The following is an 18,221-nucleotide window of genomic DNA, read 5'->3' on the forward strand; positions in this document are numbered from 1 at the left end:
GAGCTTTCAGATGCGCCAAGGCGTCCCATGTTGACAACTTAGGCACTACAGGAAAGAGTGGCTTTGGAAACTTTGTTCACAATTTAACAAATTCAAGAGGATGTAGGAAGAAGCTTCTACTCCTTCCTCAGACCCTTCCTCCTTCCCTCATGAGGCTGGAAAGCCAAGGACCTTGGGAAGCTATAATAATTCCTTTTGTCCTGCTAGGTAGATGGGTCAAGCCAGCTGTCCCATAGGTTCCTTGTGACAACTATGAAATGCTGCACAGCACACCAAATCCCACTTCATTCTGGCACTATGACTCTACCATGATCAAGACACATGAATTCTGTGATGCTCATCAGAGGAATCAGATCAGTGTCTTAGTCACGCTCCTCAAACAGCTCGGCATGGAGAGGGACTCTGCTGGCTATGAGGCTGATCGAAAAACCAAAACCTTGGATCAAACACACAATCACTGCAGAGGGCTAGAACACAGCCTCCCCAACTCAAAGCAGGGGAGTGCTCGTGAACACAGCTGCTTGGGAAAAAAAAAAATTAAAAAAAATAATAATAAAAAAAAATAATCGCACTATTCCATACACTGTTCCTTTAGGACAAGTTATGTTAGTCTGGAGGAGAGAGAAAAAAAAAAAAAAGTTGATTTAAAAAAGTAGCTAGGTTAAAACAAAGCTCAGCCACTGTTTTCTGTACCACATTATCACAAACCCTCCAAGGCAGATGCCAACACGCAGCTGAGCAGGCAACAGCCTCAGGACAGCCCCAGAACTCGAACCAGTTCAGAGCACAGTTATGGAAAGAGGTGCCGGCACAGCGTCTTTGGTCACTGCTGACAATGCTGTTTTGTTCTTCCATAAAGATGTTTTGTTTAAGGCCTTCTTTGAAATTCTATGATGACACATGTGTAAAGTACCAGCCACAGATAAATGTGCTCCTCCAGGATTGTTTTCACCACGGTTAATATTCTATCCCCCAAGACCTCCTCAACCACGGTCTGTTCCTATGTTCATTAATTCATGAGTAGGGATATGCAGTCCTGTCCACACACAGTTTCTGTCTGTCTGCCCCAGCTCCTCCCAAAAGTCACCAAGCACTCCTGTGACAGATGCTTTTCATGAGTTTGAAGCCAGTTTTGAAGGCAGCCACAATAACGGGGCTCGCACAATCTCTGGTGAACTCCATCCACTTTGTAAATCACACAAGCCAGTGGTCCTGATGACACGAAATCATGGCTCAATGCCACACTTCTGTTACAGAAACATCAGCATAACAGCATAGGACCTCAGTACAAGAAAGTTGGGAAGCACTTGAGTATTAATGCAAGCTAAGTAAATAACCTCCTGATTTCCTCGGCAAAACAGCACTTGACCCACATTTTCTAGAAAGCAACAGCTTGCATGTCTGAGCAAAGTCTACTTAAAAAAGAAAGAAAAATTGACCCACATTTGAACTGTCTCGGTAATCAGTGGTGCATAAAAAAGGCTCCCAAGTAACACCATTAACCCAGTGTGTCATCCCCAGTGGAAGAGTTCTCTAAGAATTTTACAGGGACTAATGCTGAACTTTTTCTTGCCTACAGCATCCATTCTACTAGAGTAAAGCTGGTTACTCCATACTCCCATCCAGAGCATTCCTGTCAGCTTCTGGGGGAAAAAAAATAGGGTTACATCTCAAAAATATAAATCATAAACTACCAGTTTCCTATTAAAGACACTGTAAAATATAACTTGTCAAGTATTTAAAAAACAAACCTAGGTGAGTGATCTATGGTGCAAGGTGCTCTGCTACAATGAAGAAAGCAATACAAGGAGGCCTGCACCAAAACTTCATTATTGATTCAACGTAGCCCATCTACTCTTCCATGGCCTCCTCCTACTGTCAATGACTTGTAGGTCTCTTCTAGTATTTAATCCCTTACTTTTCCTGTAATCACTGAGTATTCCTGCTGAAAGTTTTTTGCCAGATCTTTCCCATTCAGTCTCATTTTAAAAATCTTTTGGAAGAGTTAACATTTTGATTAAGAATCATACTCCATATATATGTAATTTATAGACACACCATTATACTCCAGCACATACACACTCCAGAGTCATTGTTGGTCACAAATAAACACTGCATATCACAGATATTTTAAGGCCCCCATCACTGCAGATATCTAGTTCAAGAAAAGGGATAACAGGACAATTGGTCTGCAGTTTTCCACCAGCATGTTCCTTTGTCAGGTGAGTTCTGCAGTGCAGTTCACCAGAAACCACCCCAACGTTCAGCTGAAAAGAGGTCAAGAAACCAGGAGTGACAAAGCACATCAGGGAGAGGATGATGCTGGATGTCTGCGAGGCCAAGCACAGCACATCAGGCAAGTCATGGCCTGAATTTCTAGAAATAGGTATCGTTTCCTTTGCAGCGCTGGTAGAGAACAGGCAGGTGGGCCAGGCCAGGCAGCAGAAGAAAGAGGCAGGATGCCAAGGTAAGCCTGAAGCAAATTAAATATCAGAAGGCAGCAGGTTCCTTTGAGACTGCTTGGTTGCTCTTTTGGAAGAGGAGGAAAGCAAGCCATTAAGAGGCAGAATACACCCGTGTGGACTCATTTGCAGCACTAATTGCCATGCACGTGCGCTAATTGCCCTCACATGAAGTGCAAGGGAGCAGGCACTACTTGAATCCCATGCAGTAGGCAGTCCTTCCAAAGTAACACTTGTTGGATCATGCTCTCACACACATTCCACTTGTACCAAAAAAAAAAAATAAAAAATGGAGGGAGTCAGTGCAGTACTGTTTTTTCATAAAGTTATCCGCTGCAGTTTATTCAGAGAACAAAAGGAAACTCTACCAAACTGCCAGAGACATTCAAAACATTAACAAAGTTGGAGCTTCTTACCAAGGCAAGAGAAAAGTATACAGCCATCTGATACAACCTGATTCCTGCTGTCACTGTGAGCACAGGGCAATGGAGATTTAACCTGCAGCCACCTTATGCAACTGTCTTTTCTTTTGTCAGTAAGCAACACTAGTTGATTGCTGTCAGTGAAAGCTGATGGCTGCCAGGGTTCTCCTAGTTACCTGCCAGGTAAAGTGCACCAGAAAATAAACACCAGTGGCAGGAACACAGAACTGCACTGCCTGGGCCTTCTCCTGTGGCTGTTTACCATCACTGAAGAGGTGAAAGCAAGGAAAAAGCAGAGGAAGGGTAGGCTGCAGCAGGTGGAAAGATATGCTTGCCATCCTCTCTCCTTTTTTGTTAAGGTTTCCTGGAAAACAGAACGGTGAGACAGTTGAAACAGGTAGCCCAGAGAAGTTGTGGATGCCCCATCCCTGGAAGTATTCTAGGCCAGGATGATGGGGCTCTGAGTAATCTGGTCTAGTGGAAGTATCCCTGTCCACAGCAAGGTGTTGGAACTAGATGATCTTTAAGGTCCCTTCTGACCCAAGCATTCTGTAATTCCACAAAAAAGGGTTTATGCCCTTCCCTCCAGTAAAGTCTGAGAGGCAGCATATATCCCTATGAGAACGTTAACATATCCTTAACATCCTCCAGCTGTGTTTGCTCCAAGCTCCTTTTTTCCTCACTAGGTGTTACCACCCCTCTGATCTGCCCACTTAGGTGTGCATGTGCACCTCCCAAACTATCTTGGTCCAAATATGTAGACTAAACTAACTTTAGTTGAGTTGGGCTGCAAAAAAAAACCATTTCAGTTCCTGAGTATGACTGTTTGGTAGGAAATGCTGCTAAAGCACACACAGCCAAAACTGTGGAAAACCAGACCCTCAATGTTCCATTATCACATAAGTGAAAAAGAGGAAAAAAATGCACCTCTCACTGTTAATTTTTTTTTTTACAGTATTTCTTCCCAGTTGTTTTTTTCCCAGAACCTACAGAGGAGTAAGGCTGGGGAGAGAGGAGACACTGCAGACACATCTTCCACCAGCATCTCTTATGCGCTGCAGGGTCCCTAGTACAAGACAGATGCCTTTCAGTAATGTGAGGATTGATCAGTGTAAATCAGTCACTATTGTTCTATACCAGCTGTCCCTTCATACAGAAAAGCCCTGAGGGGAGTTAAAGCACTTTGCAAGCAGCCAGAGGGAAAAAGGTATTTTTAGTGGATAGGCAGAAAGCATTTAGATTCCAACTAATTTCTTGTGGTGCTAAATAGAAACTAGACAAAGCAACAATGATTTAGAGTATGGTTTGAACACAAGTAAGATTCCTTTTAGATCTAGCTGGGACAGGGAATAGCAGTGGGAGGAGGTATCATGGCCATTAAGATTCAGAAGTTAGTTAACTCAGCCCAGAAATCTGCATCTCCGCCTAAGGCTACTGTTTTGTGCACAAGGCACTCTTCGTGGTTTTTTTCCCTTTTACTGAAAGAAAATATCAACACTTTCACTCAGCCCGGACCCCAAATGCTGTTTCCACCAGAAGCCAATGTTACAATGCCACCCATTTGAAGGGAGCACAATATTTCTCCAATAACCTTCAGCAGGAGGTTTGGCAGGCAGGGAGCTGTCACAGCATCTCCCCATGGAGTCTGACATGCAGAAGATATGCTCATGCTGCAGCAAGGCACTGGCTGAATAGCGTATGGAGTACTGCAAATGGATTAAACAGAAGGAGAACTGCTAGAAACCAAAGGAGCTTCTCCCGGGAAAGACACAGAAGAGCATCACCTGCCACCTCAGCGTTTAACAACCTGGGATCCCAGACATACAGTTCCAGTCACAGTTGCTAAGGAATTTGCAATGGAAAGGTTTGGTCTCAGCCCCAAGCAAGAGGCCATGCTCTGACAGCAGATCATTTCTCTGTGAAGGATGAGTTGTGAGCAGCACCCCTCACACAGAAACAGGCACATCAAGGAGACACTCATGACCAGGCTCCTGAAAACTAGTTTGGAAATGGGGCCAGGGGCTGGCTAAACATGACAGATAAGCTCTTCTCTTGATTCTGTCCCTATCACAACTGGCCCCAGCCCTTGCCAAGGGGGACAGCACCGTAGCACAGAGGGGCCGGGCACTATCTCTTTTAACAGAAAATGGCATATAAGGGCAATACACTAAGTTAATAATAAAAAGTACTCCTGACTTACATAAGCTACAGTCTTACCCTGGAGATATTACAGTAAAGATTGCTCTGGTTCAGAAAAGTTCATCAAAATAAATTGAAGAAAATTATTTAAACCTGTGAGAACACTTCTCTTAACAAGCGGGACTTTATTAGTTTGCATTCCCTCTGGAAGTGAATTAAATTAACTCGGTCCATTTACATCTAAAATAGAGAAGTAAGTGGTTTTCAGCAGTGGACTATAATTTTTGTATAGTGGGCTCTATATTGTGGTTAACTAATCTACCTGGTGTTACCCTTCCTAAACATCATACTTGGACAAACCTTCAGTGTCATGAAACAGCCAGCTACCCATTACCCTACATTAGGGAAGAAGGAAAACAAACAAAAACAAATTGCAGTCTCCTAACTTCTCTAATGAGAGATGAAAATATTTGCAGGAAATACTTCCCCTAAGTATTTTTTCACAGTAATTTTGACCACCGCTGCAAAATGCAGACACTTTTAAGAGTCCCTGAAGCAGTCCTGGAGTGCTAAGAGCTACCTGAGGACAGCCATCCTGACAGCTGAGAAGGAGTGGGACACCAAAAGGGAAGTTAGCTGTGAAAGGACATGTAACCTTCAAGCTTATTGCTTGTACTGCAGTGCTTTCAGGAAGGCCTCACCCAGGGATGAGACCCAGCTGTGCCAGATGTCATTCAAACTTACTGTTTGTGACAATAGAGAAGGCAGACTTTGGGTGGGATTGAACTAAGGCCAGGTGAAACAAGGAAACTAAGCACCAGTTTCAGCTAGGAGTAGCCAGAAAACTCTAGTCAGGACGCTCTTCTGTACTGTCTGCTCCTACCCCTGGCTGTGCTTGCTTGTTGCTTAAAAAAAACCAAACCAAAACACCAACAAAACAACAAATGAGAGAACACATCAATACCTTTGTGACCTCTGAGAGCACATACATAAAGGAAGTTTTTTTTCAGATGAATCTGTGATTAGTACCTGCCACAAATGGTTTAGGCTGACTTGGTCTTGTCTTGATGCAGTGGGATGGTGTAGCTGACCTCTGGCAGTATCCTTCAACCCTTCCATCTCTGGTTTTGTACCTTTCAAAAGCTATCAGTATATCTGTCATACCAGGGGAGTCACATTTGCTCCAGGACACCAACACAATGAAGAAGACACAAGCCTCAACTCTGTTCCCTCATTTTTCTGGCTTGTGAACAGCCTTGCAAATTTCTCAGATATGATAGTAAACCCACATATGCACAGCAGCTATTTGGTGGTGTACTGCTAAAAAGCCCAGAATAGAAATGGAGCAAAAAAAAAAGCCATATTCAATATCAATTAAGAAGGCAAGAACAGAATTACCCAGTAAAAAATCCAGGCATGATGTCAGAACCCTTTCACAACTAACACGTCCATCTGTGTTATGTTTTAAGTAGATGCCACCAACTTAAGAAGAGAAATACCCCAAATCTGTTCCATCACAGAGTGTTATAATCCTGTCTTACTAAAAGAAGAGAGGAAAAAAAGTATTGTTTCAGTTCACCTTCAGTTCATAGATCACTGCAGATTGTTTTTTTCAACTAAAAAATACTGTACAATTCAGCATTTAAGCTTTTTTTTATTCCATACCATCTGAACAGAAGAATTGTTCAGTGAGTACCATTAAATGAGCCTGATAGTCCTTCCTGGCCTTAAGACCCAGATAGTTAACCACACAATAGCAGTTCCCACACTAGAAACCTACTTCATGTTCAATGGTTTTAGAGACTGCATTTAGCTTTTAGCATGAGTGACACTGACATTGTAATTACACATTCTCCCACCACACTGCAGAGCAGCCTCTTTCCTTAGAACCACAGAGCACTTCTTCCTTTCCTCTATGAGATTACCAGTAACCACCTGCCTGAAAAAAAAAGAAATCCCATTCAAAGGAAAACATCATTAATAATGAACACATCCCTTGGTCATCCTGTTTGTGCAACTCTGTGTATAAACACCCACATGTTAAGCAAGAATACACACACAAAGCTGCTGTTGGGCAGCTTACAGCAAACGGAAAGAGTTCATCACTCAGCAAGCATGTCTGAGTAGCTCTGTCATCTGTAGGCTGACCAGCAAACTACTGTTTTTAGAAATACTGATTTGAGTAGTTCCTTACCACATTGCTAGCTCTAAGAATTCAGTTTTCAGAGTCAGAGGGACACAGAGAGCAGTGCTTGTAGCATTTAGCCTAGCGCAGAGAATTTAGGGAAGGAGCCATGGCTTTTTCTGGAAGGGAAAACACAGCCAGGGAACTGTTTGCATCAGCAACGTTTTATGACAGATTCCTGTAAGCAATGTCACAGCCTTTTCTTTTGACTATGAAGTGAGACAGAATGTCTTATACAAGCTGCAAACATATTTGAAGAATAAACAGTTTGCGTAAGTTGCTGCTTTGAGAGATCAATTTCTAATGTCTGGGGGGAAAAAAAAAAGAAACACAAAACCTTTATTTCTATTCCCTCTCTGTTGTATCAGCACAGTCCTTTGTTTACTGTCTGCAAAGATGCACTCTGATACTAGTGGAATGTGCATGTTAAATTTGTAGAGCAGCTTTAATTCCCAAAACTCAACCTCCCAAAAGCAAGGTTTCCCAGGAAAAGAGAGTACCACAGCAGTACCACAGTGGCACAGAAGTACCACAAAGATCCAATTCACAGTAAAAAATTTGATGGGTATTACATGGGTGTGTAAAACTTTTCATGAAAAGAAAAGGCAGTTTAATATTTAATCTGCAAATTCATCACTCAAACTGCAAAAGAAGCAGTCTAGGTAAAGGAATTATAAACAAAGTAAGGGTAGGATTGAGGATGCTTTGAAATACACTTCTCTTCTGTTGTTTCTGCTACTATGAAGTAGAAGCCACAAATGATGACTATACAATGTACACTACAGACAGTCCTGATAACATCAACACACAAAGATGATTTGTGTTCCTGATGTCTGGGGAAGGGAGTAAGGACACATGGCAATTGCATTAGTGACTTAAAAATATGAAGAAAAAAAAAAAGTACATGATGATATTTTATTTGCAGAACAAAGCCTGACAATACAATGAAACTTTCTATAGTGAGTGCTGTAACAGAAGTCCTACTCAGCGTCAGTCAGGCCAGCCTGGCACCAGAAGCAATACTGTGGTGATGCCAATGCTGCCACCATTAATTCTTTAACTGTGGGAGCTTCCACTGTTTGTAAACGCATCATCTTTGTGATGCAAACCTGACTGTGTCTGGCTGAAGCAGTTCACAAGCTGGTCTATCTACCAGGCTCCTGATGGGACAGAGCTTTGCGAGCATTCAGGAGCAAGGCTGAATGCAGAAGGCAGAGCTTTAAAATGTAATATAGAGTCCATTTCTCTCAGTGTCAGAACAAGATCATCTCATGCTAAATTCTACCACAGATCTGCTCAACGATGCCATTCCTGTACCTGCCAGTGGTGAAGCTTGCCAGACTCAGCATCATCATAAAACATCATGGATGGTTTCATTGGGAGTGGTCCAGCTGCAGGGGCTAAAAAGCATTTTGACTCTTGTCTTGGCCTGGCAGTCATTTTATGTGTGCTCTTAGTAAGTGCTAGAAACTTCAAGCTTTCTTATGATAAGGTGAGAACATTTAGGAGCTCAGGAGACAAATATTAAAATTCTTGTCTGTTTCCCACACCCCCTCATAACTACATTATCCTTTTTAATATCTTTGGGGTTGTGTTTTTTTCATTCACATGAGATTTCCCCTTGGGTTTTTACCTAGCCTAAGGACTCCAGAATAATGAATCAAATTAAGTTTCTGGCAGCAGTAGGATACATCTCAGGTAAAGACAAAAAAAAATTAATATTTTTTTAAAAGTATCATCAATGTCAAAACAAAAAGAAGAAAGAGCATCCCATGGATGAAAGATATCACAAGTTCAGATCACCAGGCTAGACTTCAGAGGGAGGGAAGGAACTAACACTGAGTATATCCCACATCAAAACACAGGACTCACAGGAGATGAAAAAAGTCACACAGCAGTTATACGGGAACTCCACCCACTTCCCAGAAACTGTGAATCTTCACATTCCTTGCACACACTTTGTCACTGTCCTATCCCTCTGGGCCATGAAAAAAAACCCCATGTAACACATCATAAAATTGTGTAGCAGCTGGAAGACTTGGGGGAGACTGGTGCATTCCAGCTCCCTCCACATTACATTTTCTGGGTACAGATTACCCGTGCAAGGTGCCATGTAAATCCCACAGTATAAAGCAGACAGGAGGACAAAGCTTGCCCAAGGCTGGCAAAACTTGGAGCCCTGTCTTCTACCTTCCCAAACAAAAGTGGGAATTTCCTCTGAACCACACCCACCTGCACAGGGAAAACAAAATAAGAAGGAAAAAAAAAAAACCAAGATAGAAGAGACAATTAAAAAAAAGAACAAACAGGGAAAAGAACAAAAGGAAAAAAGAACAAAAAAGAAAAAGTAACTAAAGACAGATGAGAAGGAAAAACAAAATATGAGAAGGGAAAAAAAGAGACGAGAAAGGAAAAAAAAGGGAAGAGAAGGGGGGAAAAAAAAAGAGAATAGAAAGACAGGAGCATTTCAAAGCTTTTCAAAGCACAGGTTCTCAGAAGCCACTACCAGCTACAGATTGGATCACTTTACCACACTTATGGAAGCTGCTGTCAAAATAATTTCAATTTTTACCTCTCAGTTTTTCAGCTGCTGCTGGAGATTTTTCATTGCATCTCTATCAGGACAGAAGGAAAGGTTTTTTCAGTTCAATTAGAAAATGAGAGTTACATCCAGGTAGTACCAAAATATGATGACCAAATCAGCTATTCCCAAAGACTGTAACTATTCCAACTACTGCAATGGCCAAAAAGTTAGCAATTGTTCCACTTTCTTGAAAGACAGAGAAGGAGCTATGGTACATGACTGAAAGATTAGCTAATCAGACACAAATTGAATACACTTGGAAAAGAGTCTGGTGCCCAAAGTTCACATTCCAGCTGGGCTGAGTCCCAGCCCTCTTCCACCCCAGACCTTGGCAGTGCTGCCCACACAACAGCGAACTCGGACTAAAAGGGCATTTAGGAAGCACTGAGCCAATTCAGGATCCAGGAGGGCACGACCAGTTCCAGCGAGCCTTTAGCACCAGGAAAATCAGCTGTCAGGTCTATAAATCTTCTGAATGTGGTTAATCACAAAAGACCATGTAAATAAGATGTCCTGCCTTGGACAGGTCTCTAACAGAGAACGGGGGGGCACACTGGTGTCAAACTAAGCCATCAAGCCCAGGACCCTAAAGGACAAGTCAACAACTGCTTTGTAAGACTAGGGCACAAAAAGCTATCCTTTTGCCTCATGCATCTCAATGAATCCCAACACTTTGCTAAACTATCTTCACCTCTCCAGAAGTAAACAGAACCAGCACACTCTGCCTTTTCAAGAATGTCATAAAAATGCCTAGAAGAACAAGTCTTTTGCTATGCACCTCAATCATCCCCATTAGATTTCGTCTTCAATTCACCAAGATCCAAACCAGCTATAAGACCGCGATTACCACCACGAGGCTGAGAGAAATCAGTCAGATGGGTCAGTTTATCGAGACAATTAAGAATCCAGAAACATGGAAAAATTAGACACACAGCACTCTAACACTGTCACACTAACAGCTTTTGATACCAGTGAACATTACAGTGAAATATTAAACTTATTCATGGTGGGAGGAAAGAAGATAAAGCAAGGAGGGACATTGGGAGGTGGCAAGATCATAGGGTAATTTAGGAGATAAGAAAAACAGATATGCCTTTGTAAACCCCAAGCAACGCATGCATTCCCCAGAGATACAGATAATATTCCTACAAAGGACTAATTGATACGCAATACCTTGGGAATTTATTTAATTACCTCTGATACAGAATTACACTAGGGAGGCAACTATGAGTGCAACAGTTACTGAATATTTGAGGTTGCCATTTTTTCCCTGAACAAAAGACCGCAAATCAATTTTCACTAACTTCGGTCCAACTGCTGCTGAGGCAGATTCTTCAACAGTGAGCAGTGCTGGAGTACTTCCTACTGCATGAGAGCCCTACTGATATCAATGGCCTGCTCTGCATAAAGTGCTGTTTGAGGCACACAGTACCTGGCCTCATGTGGCCAAGCGCCTTAAAAATCATCTTAAATGTCTTAAATGAACATTACTCAAATTTATTTTCCAGGCGGAAAAAAGTACAACAGGCAGCACGCAACCATAGGAAAACTGACACACAGATTATCTGCATTTCAGGTAGTTCATCTCTCCTCCTTGATAAATAAAGTCTGCTTGAAGACAATGAAAGCACAATACAGTGACTTGATTTACACACTTCTGAGGATCTGCCTTCTTTAAATCAGTCATCACCTACATATCTTGAGCATGCTGACGCTGAGATGGAACATACAGTACCAATTCTCCTACTATGTGACTAACTTCTTGTTGAATGCCATTCAAACTGCATTTAAAAAGATGCTAGAAGACATCCACAAGACTCAAGATGACACCCTGTTACAGTAAGAATTTGTTTTTAGCCCTGCTGAAGTGACAGTTCATATAGAAAAAAACAAAAAGAGAGATTGCGTATGTTTTCATAGCAACATCTTCCTAGAAATGGTTAAACCGAAATGCTGCACTTTCAAGAGAGCCACCATGCAGCTGCAGATCAATCATGTACCATTAACACAGACTGACAGACTGAAAGGCCAACATACACACAGTTCTCAGAAGTGAAGGATGAGGAGTACTAATGTAATGTTGTTATGATGGAAACATACAGAAAAGGGTCGAGCAACAAGGAGATCAACATCAAGAGCCTTAAGTTCAGAGAGCCATAAAAAAAAAAAGCCATGTGCTGGGGCAGTTGTTCAGAACTTTGCTATCAGAGATTCTTCGCAGAAGGTTTGCAGAAATATCTGAGGAGGAAAGAGACCAGTACGTTTCAGTTTCTCTTTCAGTGAGGTTACTGACACAAACCAAAAAAAAAAAAAAGTATTATTTTTTGTGGTACCTTAACACTCACTCACTTGCACTGACTTAATAAACTACAAAGGCTTAAATGTATTCTTGAACAAGGAACCTCAGAAAGTTACAATAAAAGAGGTTTGGATGGGAAAATAGGAGTAAATCTAACCTCAGTTCACAGGTTCGTTTGATGTTTGTATATATGGCATTCTTATCCCTTACTCCTCGTCCCCCACCCACTCCCACACACAATCCCCATCCCTTTTTAAGTCTGATTCAGAGCCCAATAAACTCTCTTGTGAAATTCCTTGTCCCTTAGCCCCCAGCCTTACAAAAATGCCAGTGCTTACTCAAGGCAATCTGCACTGAGGGCAGCTGGTCTCACATGATTTCAGTTAAGCATCAGCAGCCCGTACGCTGCGAGCACTTCCCATGTGCCTGTACAAGTCCATGGGTCAGCCAGGCAGCTCCTTCCGATCGGAGCAGACAATAAATCTGTGTTATCTTTGCTGTGAATGCAAGGCAGCTTTTACTGGGAAACAGGGTATTTCTTTCTCAGTTAAGTATTAGAAAGCCTCGCTCACGCAAAGTAATTCTTATGTGAATCCAGGAGTTGAGTGTGTTTTCAGAGCCTGAAAGCCTACGGAAACCAACACATGGAAAAGGCTGGCCTGAAAAAGATACATTTATATACAAAGAGGAGCGGACAGACTTCTATGCAATGAAAAACATTGGTAATCCAAACTGTCCCAGAATAACACGAGGACATAAACCTAAAGGCAAATGCAGTCATTACCTCCCCAAAAAATCCAGAAGCAGTCCCTCTAGAATTAATGGAGCACAGAAACACACAAAACCTCCCACATTTAAGCAATCAAAATTTGTAGTTGGTGGAGCATCATCTATTCACTGTGCTCGGTAAAGTAAATTCCCTTCCCCCAGCATTGGATAACTTTTTAATATAATGAAATAATTTGTATTAATTAGCATTTTTTTCAATCAACATCAATTCAAGAAGGCAAGATCATTGCCCCTACACAATCAGACACAGAGGTACCACGTATACCCACTGCTTCTGATAGGGGTGCTCAGGGCACTCTTTTTAAAGACAAACCCCAGACTCCACCAGGTAGCAAACAGAAGTCAGAACCTACTTTCCAAATCCAGTGACCCCAGAAGAATTATTTAAAAAAGCAGCTCAGTTAAGACTGAATGATCACAACTACCTTTACTCCTGTCACTTTACCGATTCAGAAACAGCTGACTGCATTAACTCTTCCATGAAGTCTGACTATCACAGCCTTTGATCAGAGAGTTTGGTGACAGAGAAGTTCAGTAATGGTAAGAGAAGATAATTCAGACAATAAAACCATGCATCCTTGGTAACAGAATCCAACAAGCTGCCTTTCTCCCAAAAGGGACTTAAAACCCAAGAATTTCACTCTCTTGAGAAAGAGGAGTTTTTAACAGGCTCCTGAACCTCATAAAAGTGCTCAGGAGTCTATACAAGAGTCACCCAGCTTTGAATGTCAGTGGATAATAACAGGAGTGTATGATTTCTTGTGGCTTGGAAACGACTGGGAGAGGATTAAAAGCAAAAAGCCCCATGAAGAAGAACTTGCTGAAGTTTTATAGTTAAAAATGTCATGGAAAAGAGAGGAAAGGGGATATACATCCTAACTAGCCTTTCTTATGTGACTGCCGGGTATGAAGTACCATCTGGTCACATAGTCACGAATGCATTCACATCCACTCCTGCTCCACAAAACACAGGCTGATGTGACTGCCAGCATGAAGTCACTGAAAACAACTTAACTCCCTCTTCTCGATTTATATGATTCTTCATCTGCCTTTACCCCTGGTAGTTTGGAGGAGGAAAATAGGGCTTGCGTGCCATTAGGGGCACAGAGCTGAACACGACCGATTTCCACGGCAACGAGATACAGCCCCAGCGAGGAAGGCCTGTTAATAGCTGTGAGGCGATATCCTCAGCACAACAGATTTTTCTATCAGCCAGCCAGAGATAGCAGTTCATGTTCATACACAAATGTGCAAGGAACCTGATTCTTGGCCTTGTACAACCCCACTGAATTCAGCCAGAGCTACACCAACGTTAGACCACAGCAAGATAGAGACGGTGTTAGCAGGAAAAATAAGCAGGCAATGTGGAGAGAGGCTCCACCTTCGAAAACAAAGTACGAGCACTCCTAGGACATTCCTCATTAACTGAATGTTTATTATCAAACTGCAGGAAAAAAACCAGCATTAGTACGAAAGGGAAAGCAACTGTGCAATGCACAGATTTGTGCATACTGCACCATCACCTATAGCCCATGCTTTTGCCTTTCTCAAGTGCATACTTATACACAAGCCCAACCTCTTCCAAATAACCCTGCAGTTTGGAAAGGGAGGGAGCTGTAATCATCCCAAATTCTCCACTGAGAGAGTCAATCATTTGTCCTTTGTAATTTGGGCTCCTTCCTATTAAAATACAGTTACCAACACTTTATAACATATCTTACGCACTCATTAGGATCCTACAAATTCAACTCTGCTCATAACGGACTGCTAGGTCTTTTGGCCACGATCATGATGGGCTTTGCCTTCATATGTAAGGATACAGTCTCCAAATACACTGAATTCAATAGGACAAGTCTCAGTTTTAAAAGCCAAGAGCGCTCACAAGGCTTTGCAAGACCAGAGCCCCAGTGGGGAAGAGTTCATGCCATTAGCAAACTTTTTCAAGTCAAGCAGAAAAACAGCAACTGTCCCACTCACAGTGTATTCTCCACTGGAAATGCACAAAAAGACATTTATAGCAAACATAAAAATATGCCATGTACAGTTTATAAAAATATCTGTAACAAACTAAGAACAAAGCCAGAAACTGTCCAAGCAGGCTTAACTGGGCAGGAGGGAGAAGAGTAATTTTGTATAGCAGAGCAGCGACAGCCTCATCCTAATGAGGTTTTATTTAAGCCCTACAACTTCTCTTGCCACTGCCATAGGTGGAACTCAAAACAACTCAGAACTGAGACTCAAGTGAGGCACTGCACGCAAAGCTTTATTTTGTATTATGTGATAGGGTTGAAAAGCTACCAAACACCTGATTTCAATAAAGAATCCCTGGGTTCACCCAAGCATCAGGGCTGACTCTGTGACAGGCTCATCCTTGTGCAGAGTCCTGCACATCAAAAGGATGACAACTGCCTCACAGCTTCAGCATTTTAAGTCGATGGTTTCCTGATTGCCTCGGTGCGTGGAAAGCTTAAAGCACATGAGTCCGGAGGCTGCTTGCTTTGCTTGAAAGAAGAGTGGCACCTCGTATTGCTGTTGTTGATACAGATATGGTAATTAAAAACTGCACTGTAATATATTCGATAATAGTCTTATTGTTCCCGTGAACTGATCTGCTTCAGTTAAACATGATATCACAGCTAAATAATAACCTGCATTTGCACTTTTGCCATACTTTTTTTTCCTGGCTGTATATGAACTCTGGGCTTCTTCACTGTAGATATTTCCAGCACATCTTAGAGCAAAACACCTTCCTGCTAAACCAAAAGCCTACCCCCCCATTCCCGAGGAGTACGCTTTCCGACGCCCGAGCTTTGTGCTGACATGGAACCCAGACTCGAACTCAGAGTGACACACAAGGATAACCTCTAGCTCATAAGAACAGCTAGACTCTCCACACATTTCTCAGTAACATGGCAGCACGCACAGATACCGTTCCACAGGTGTGCTTAGCACAAGGCTGTTTACATTAAATACAGCTGAAGGGCATTAGCAGGGCTGGCTGACAGTGCTGGAGCAGCTGTCATGGGAACCCAGTAAGGCACATTTCTTATATGTTTAGAGCCTTAACTTAGCAGAAATGAGAAAACACCAAAGCTATGGAAAAAAGCAAGATAACAGGGGCTATCTACCACATTGGACAACATCCCACTCGGCAGTAGTAACCAAGGGGTTCAACTGAAAGCCCTGTCAGCCTTCCAGCATCAGGCAGGCCTGTGGAAGTCGGACACTGCTTCCCTCGCCCTTCAATGCTAAGCACACACCCAAACCACTCAGGGCTTGCCTACCTGTTTCAGGAGGAACTTATCCTCTGCGTTGATCTTGAGGGAGACGGCCAGGTGGATGGCAGAGAGCACCACCCCGCTGATGACCGCGGCCCTCATCCGCACAGGCAGCAGTGTGTAGATGCTGTAGATAAAGAAGACGGTCCACCAGATGCCCTCCGAGGCGCTCCTGGGCCACACCAGCAGAACCCCTACCACTTGCACGGCCAGGATCACCAGGATGACAGAGTAGCATGCCAACCACATGTGGTCCTGGTGGAAGTCGTTGCGGTTGCACACCATGCACAGCACCACCATCAGCAGGATGGCCAGGGAGAGCACCACGACATAGGATACCTCATAGTGGCCGTGCGCCGCGTGGAAGATCAGCATGACCACACAGACCAGCACCAGCACGGCCATGAGCATGGTGAGGCTGCTCTGGTTAAGCCGAAAGAAGTAGCGCTGGTAGAGGCGTTCCAGTTTCTCAGACTGGAACTTCTTGGACCTGAAGATTTGCAGCAGGCTACTGCAACAACTGCCCATGGAGAAGGCCGCCTCGGAGTCCCCCTCGTCCCCGTCCTCTTCCTCCAGCTCATCAATCTTGGCCTTAATGCGTTTCTCCTCCAGCCCCAGCTCCACCGAGCGGGGCCGCACCTCCCCTTGCTCCCCCAGCTGTCGAGGGCTGGCATTGTTGGGGGCAGCGGGGGAATCACTGCCGGGCGGGTGGCGGGACCGGTGACGTCGGCTGTCGTCACCGTGCTCCTGCCAGGCGGATTTGGACCTAAAGCTCATCATCCTGCAGCCGCTCTCCCCGCGGCTACGGGGCTCGTAGTCTTCCTCGCTCCTCCACCTGCTCGACATGCGGGAGGCCTTCTTGCCCGAGGACCTGTTGGGAGGCGGCGGGTAGGAGTAGCCATTGGCCCGGGCCTCCGCCTCGCCCCAGGCCGAGCGGTGCTGCTCGGTGCCTGCCCAGGGCGCGGGACCGCCGAAGCCCGGGGGGCTCACGCTATTGGACCGGGACATGCCCTAAGGGACGGGGCCGCGGGCGAAAGGACAACCGCCGGGCAGGAGCGGGGGACGAGAAAAAAAAAAACAAAACCAAAAGGTAGCGGGCAGGGAAAAAAAGTTTAGGGGAAAAAAGAAGAAAAAAAAAAAAAGGCAAAATCCGCAAACGCCCCCAAAGTCTCCGGAGCAGCCGGGCGTCCCCGGAGCCGGGGTGTCCCCGGCGGGACGCTCAGGGCAGCGCCATCGCCGGCCCCGGCGCTTGACACCGCCGAGCACGCTTGGCACCGCGGGGCCCGGGGCACCCCCGGCTCACGGCTGCTCGCCCTCAGCCGCGCGGCGGCGGCCGCAGGGGCTCGGGGCGCCGCGGGGGACCCGCATCGCAGCGCACCCGCACCGCGCCCGCCCGGCCCCCGCCGCTCGGGGCCGCGCGCAAGGCGGGCGCTTCGCCGCGGGCCGGTCGGCGGGGAGCGGGCGGAGGCTCAGGCTCGCAGGGATGCGGCAGCCGGCGGCAGCGGGAGCATCCCCTGCCCGAGGGGAGCGGCGGGGGGAATGCCCGGGGCGGGCCGGGCTGCGGCGGCGCTCCTGCCTCGCCTCGCCTCCCAGCGGCGGAGCCCCGGCGGCAAGGCACGGCCGGCGGCAAACGCGCTGCTCATGCACACGGCCGCCGCTCCCGCTACGCCGCGGTGCCTTCGGGTGGCCGCAGCGCGTCTTCCACAGGCACAGGGGGGGAAAAGGGGAGAAACCGGCAGACCTGAAGGGTAAGAGGAAGGAAAAAAAAATTAAAAGGAAAAAAAACCCGGCAAAACCGAGGCGGGATCCCGGCGCCGCCTCCCCGCGCTGCCAGCGGACCGGTCTCGGTGCGGGGCTCTGCCGGGCACGGCGGCGGCGCGTCCCGGCCCCGCTTTGTGCTCCCCATTCAGCCGCGCGCCCGCCGCACCGCCCCCGCCCGCCCCCATTGGCGCGGCCTCGCCGCCGCGCGCCGCCATTGGCCGCCGCCGCCGCCGCCCCGCCAATGCGCGCGCCCGGGGGGCGGGGCGCCCTTAACCCCTTCGCCCCCCCGGGGCGCTCCCTGA

At 45.3% G+C, this 18,221-nt stretch overlaps 1 protein-coding gene across 2 annotated transcripts in view; it reads right to left on the minus strand.

Moving 5' to 3' along the window:
• The window catches only part of ADCY5 (adenylate cyclase 5), a 206,482-nt gene extending 188,934 nt beyond the window's left edge, over positions 1-17,548 (minus strand). The window contains exons 1-2 of one of the 2 annotated variants that reach the window (XM_032693460.1): positions 16,357-16,447; positions 16,165-16,285 (exon numbers count right to left, since the gene is read on the minus strand). In XM_032693460.1, the coding sequence (XP_032549351.1) occupies positions 16,165-16,260 (96 nt within the window). In that variant the 5' untranslated portion in view covers positions 16,261-16,285; positions 16,357-16,447. Of the gene's footprint in view, positions 1-16,164 lie in introns of both variants that reach the window. The other variant, XM_032693459.1, reaches the window with a different exon arrangement.
• Between the last annotated feature and the right edge of the window lie 673 nt (positions 17,549-18,221).

This window comes from Chiroxiphia lanceolata, chromosome 7 (assembly GCF_009829145.1).
Source record: "Chiroxiphia lanceolata isolate bChiLan1 chromosome 7, bChiLan1.pri, whole genome shotgun sequence".
Taxonomy (NCBI): Eukaryota; Metazoa; Chordata; class Aves; order Passeriformes; family Pipridae; genus Chiroxiphia; species Chiroxiphia lanceolata.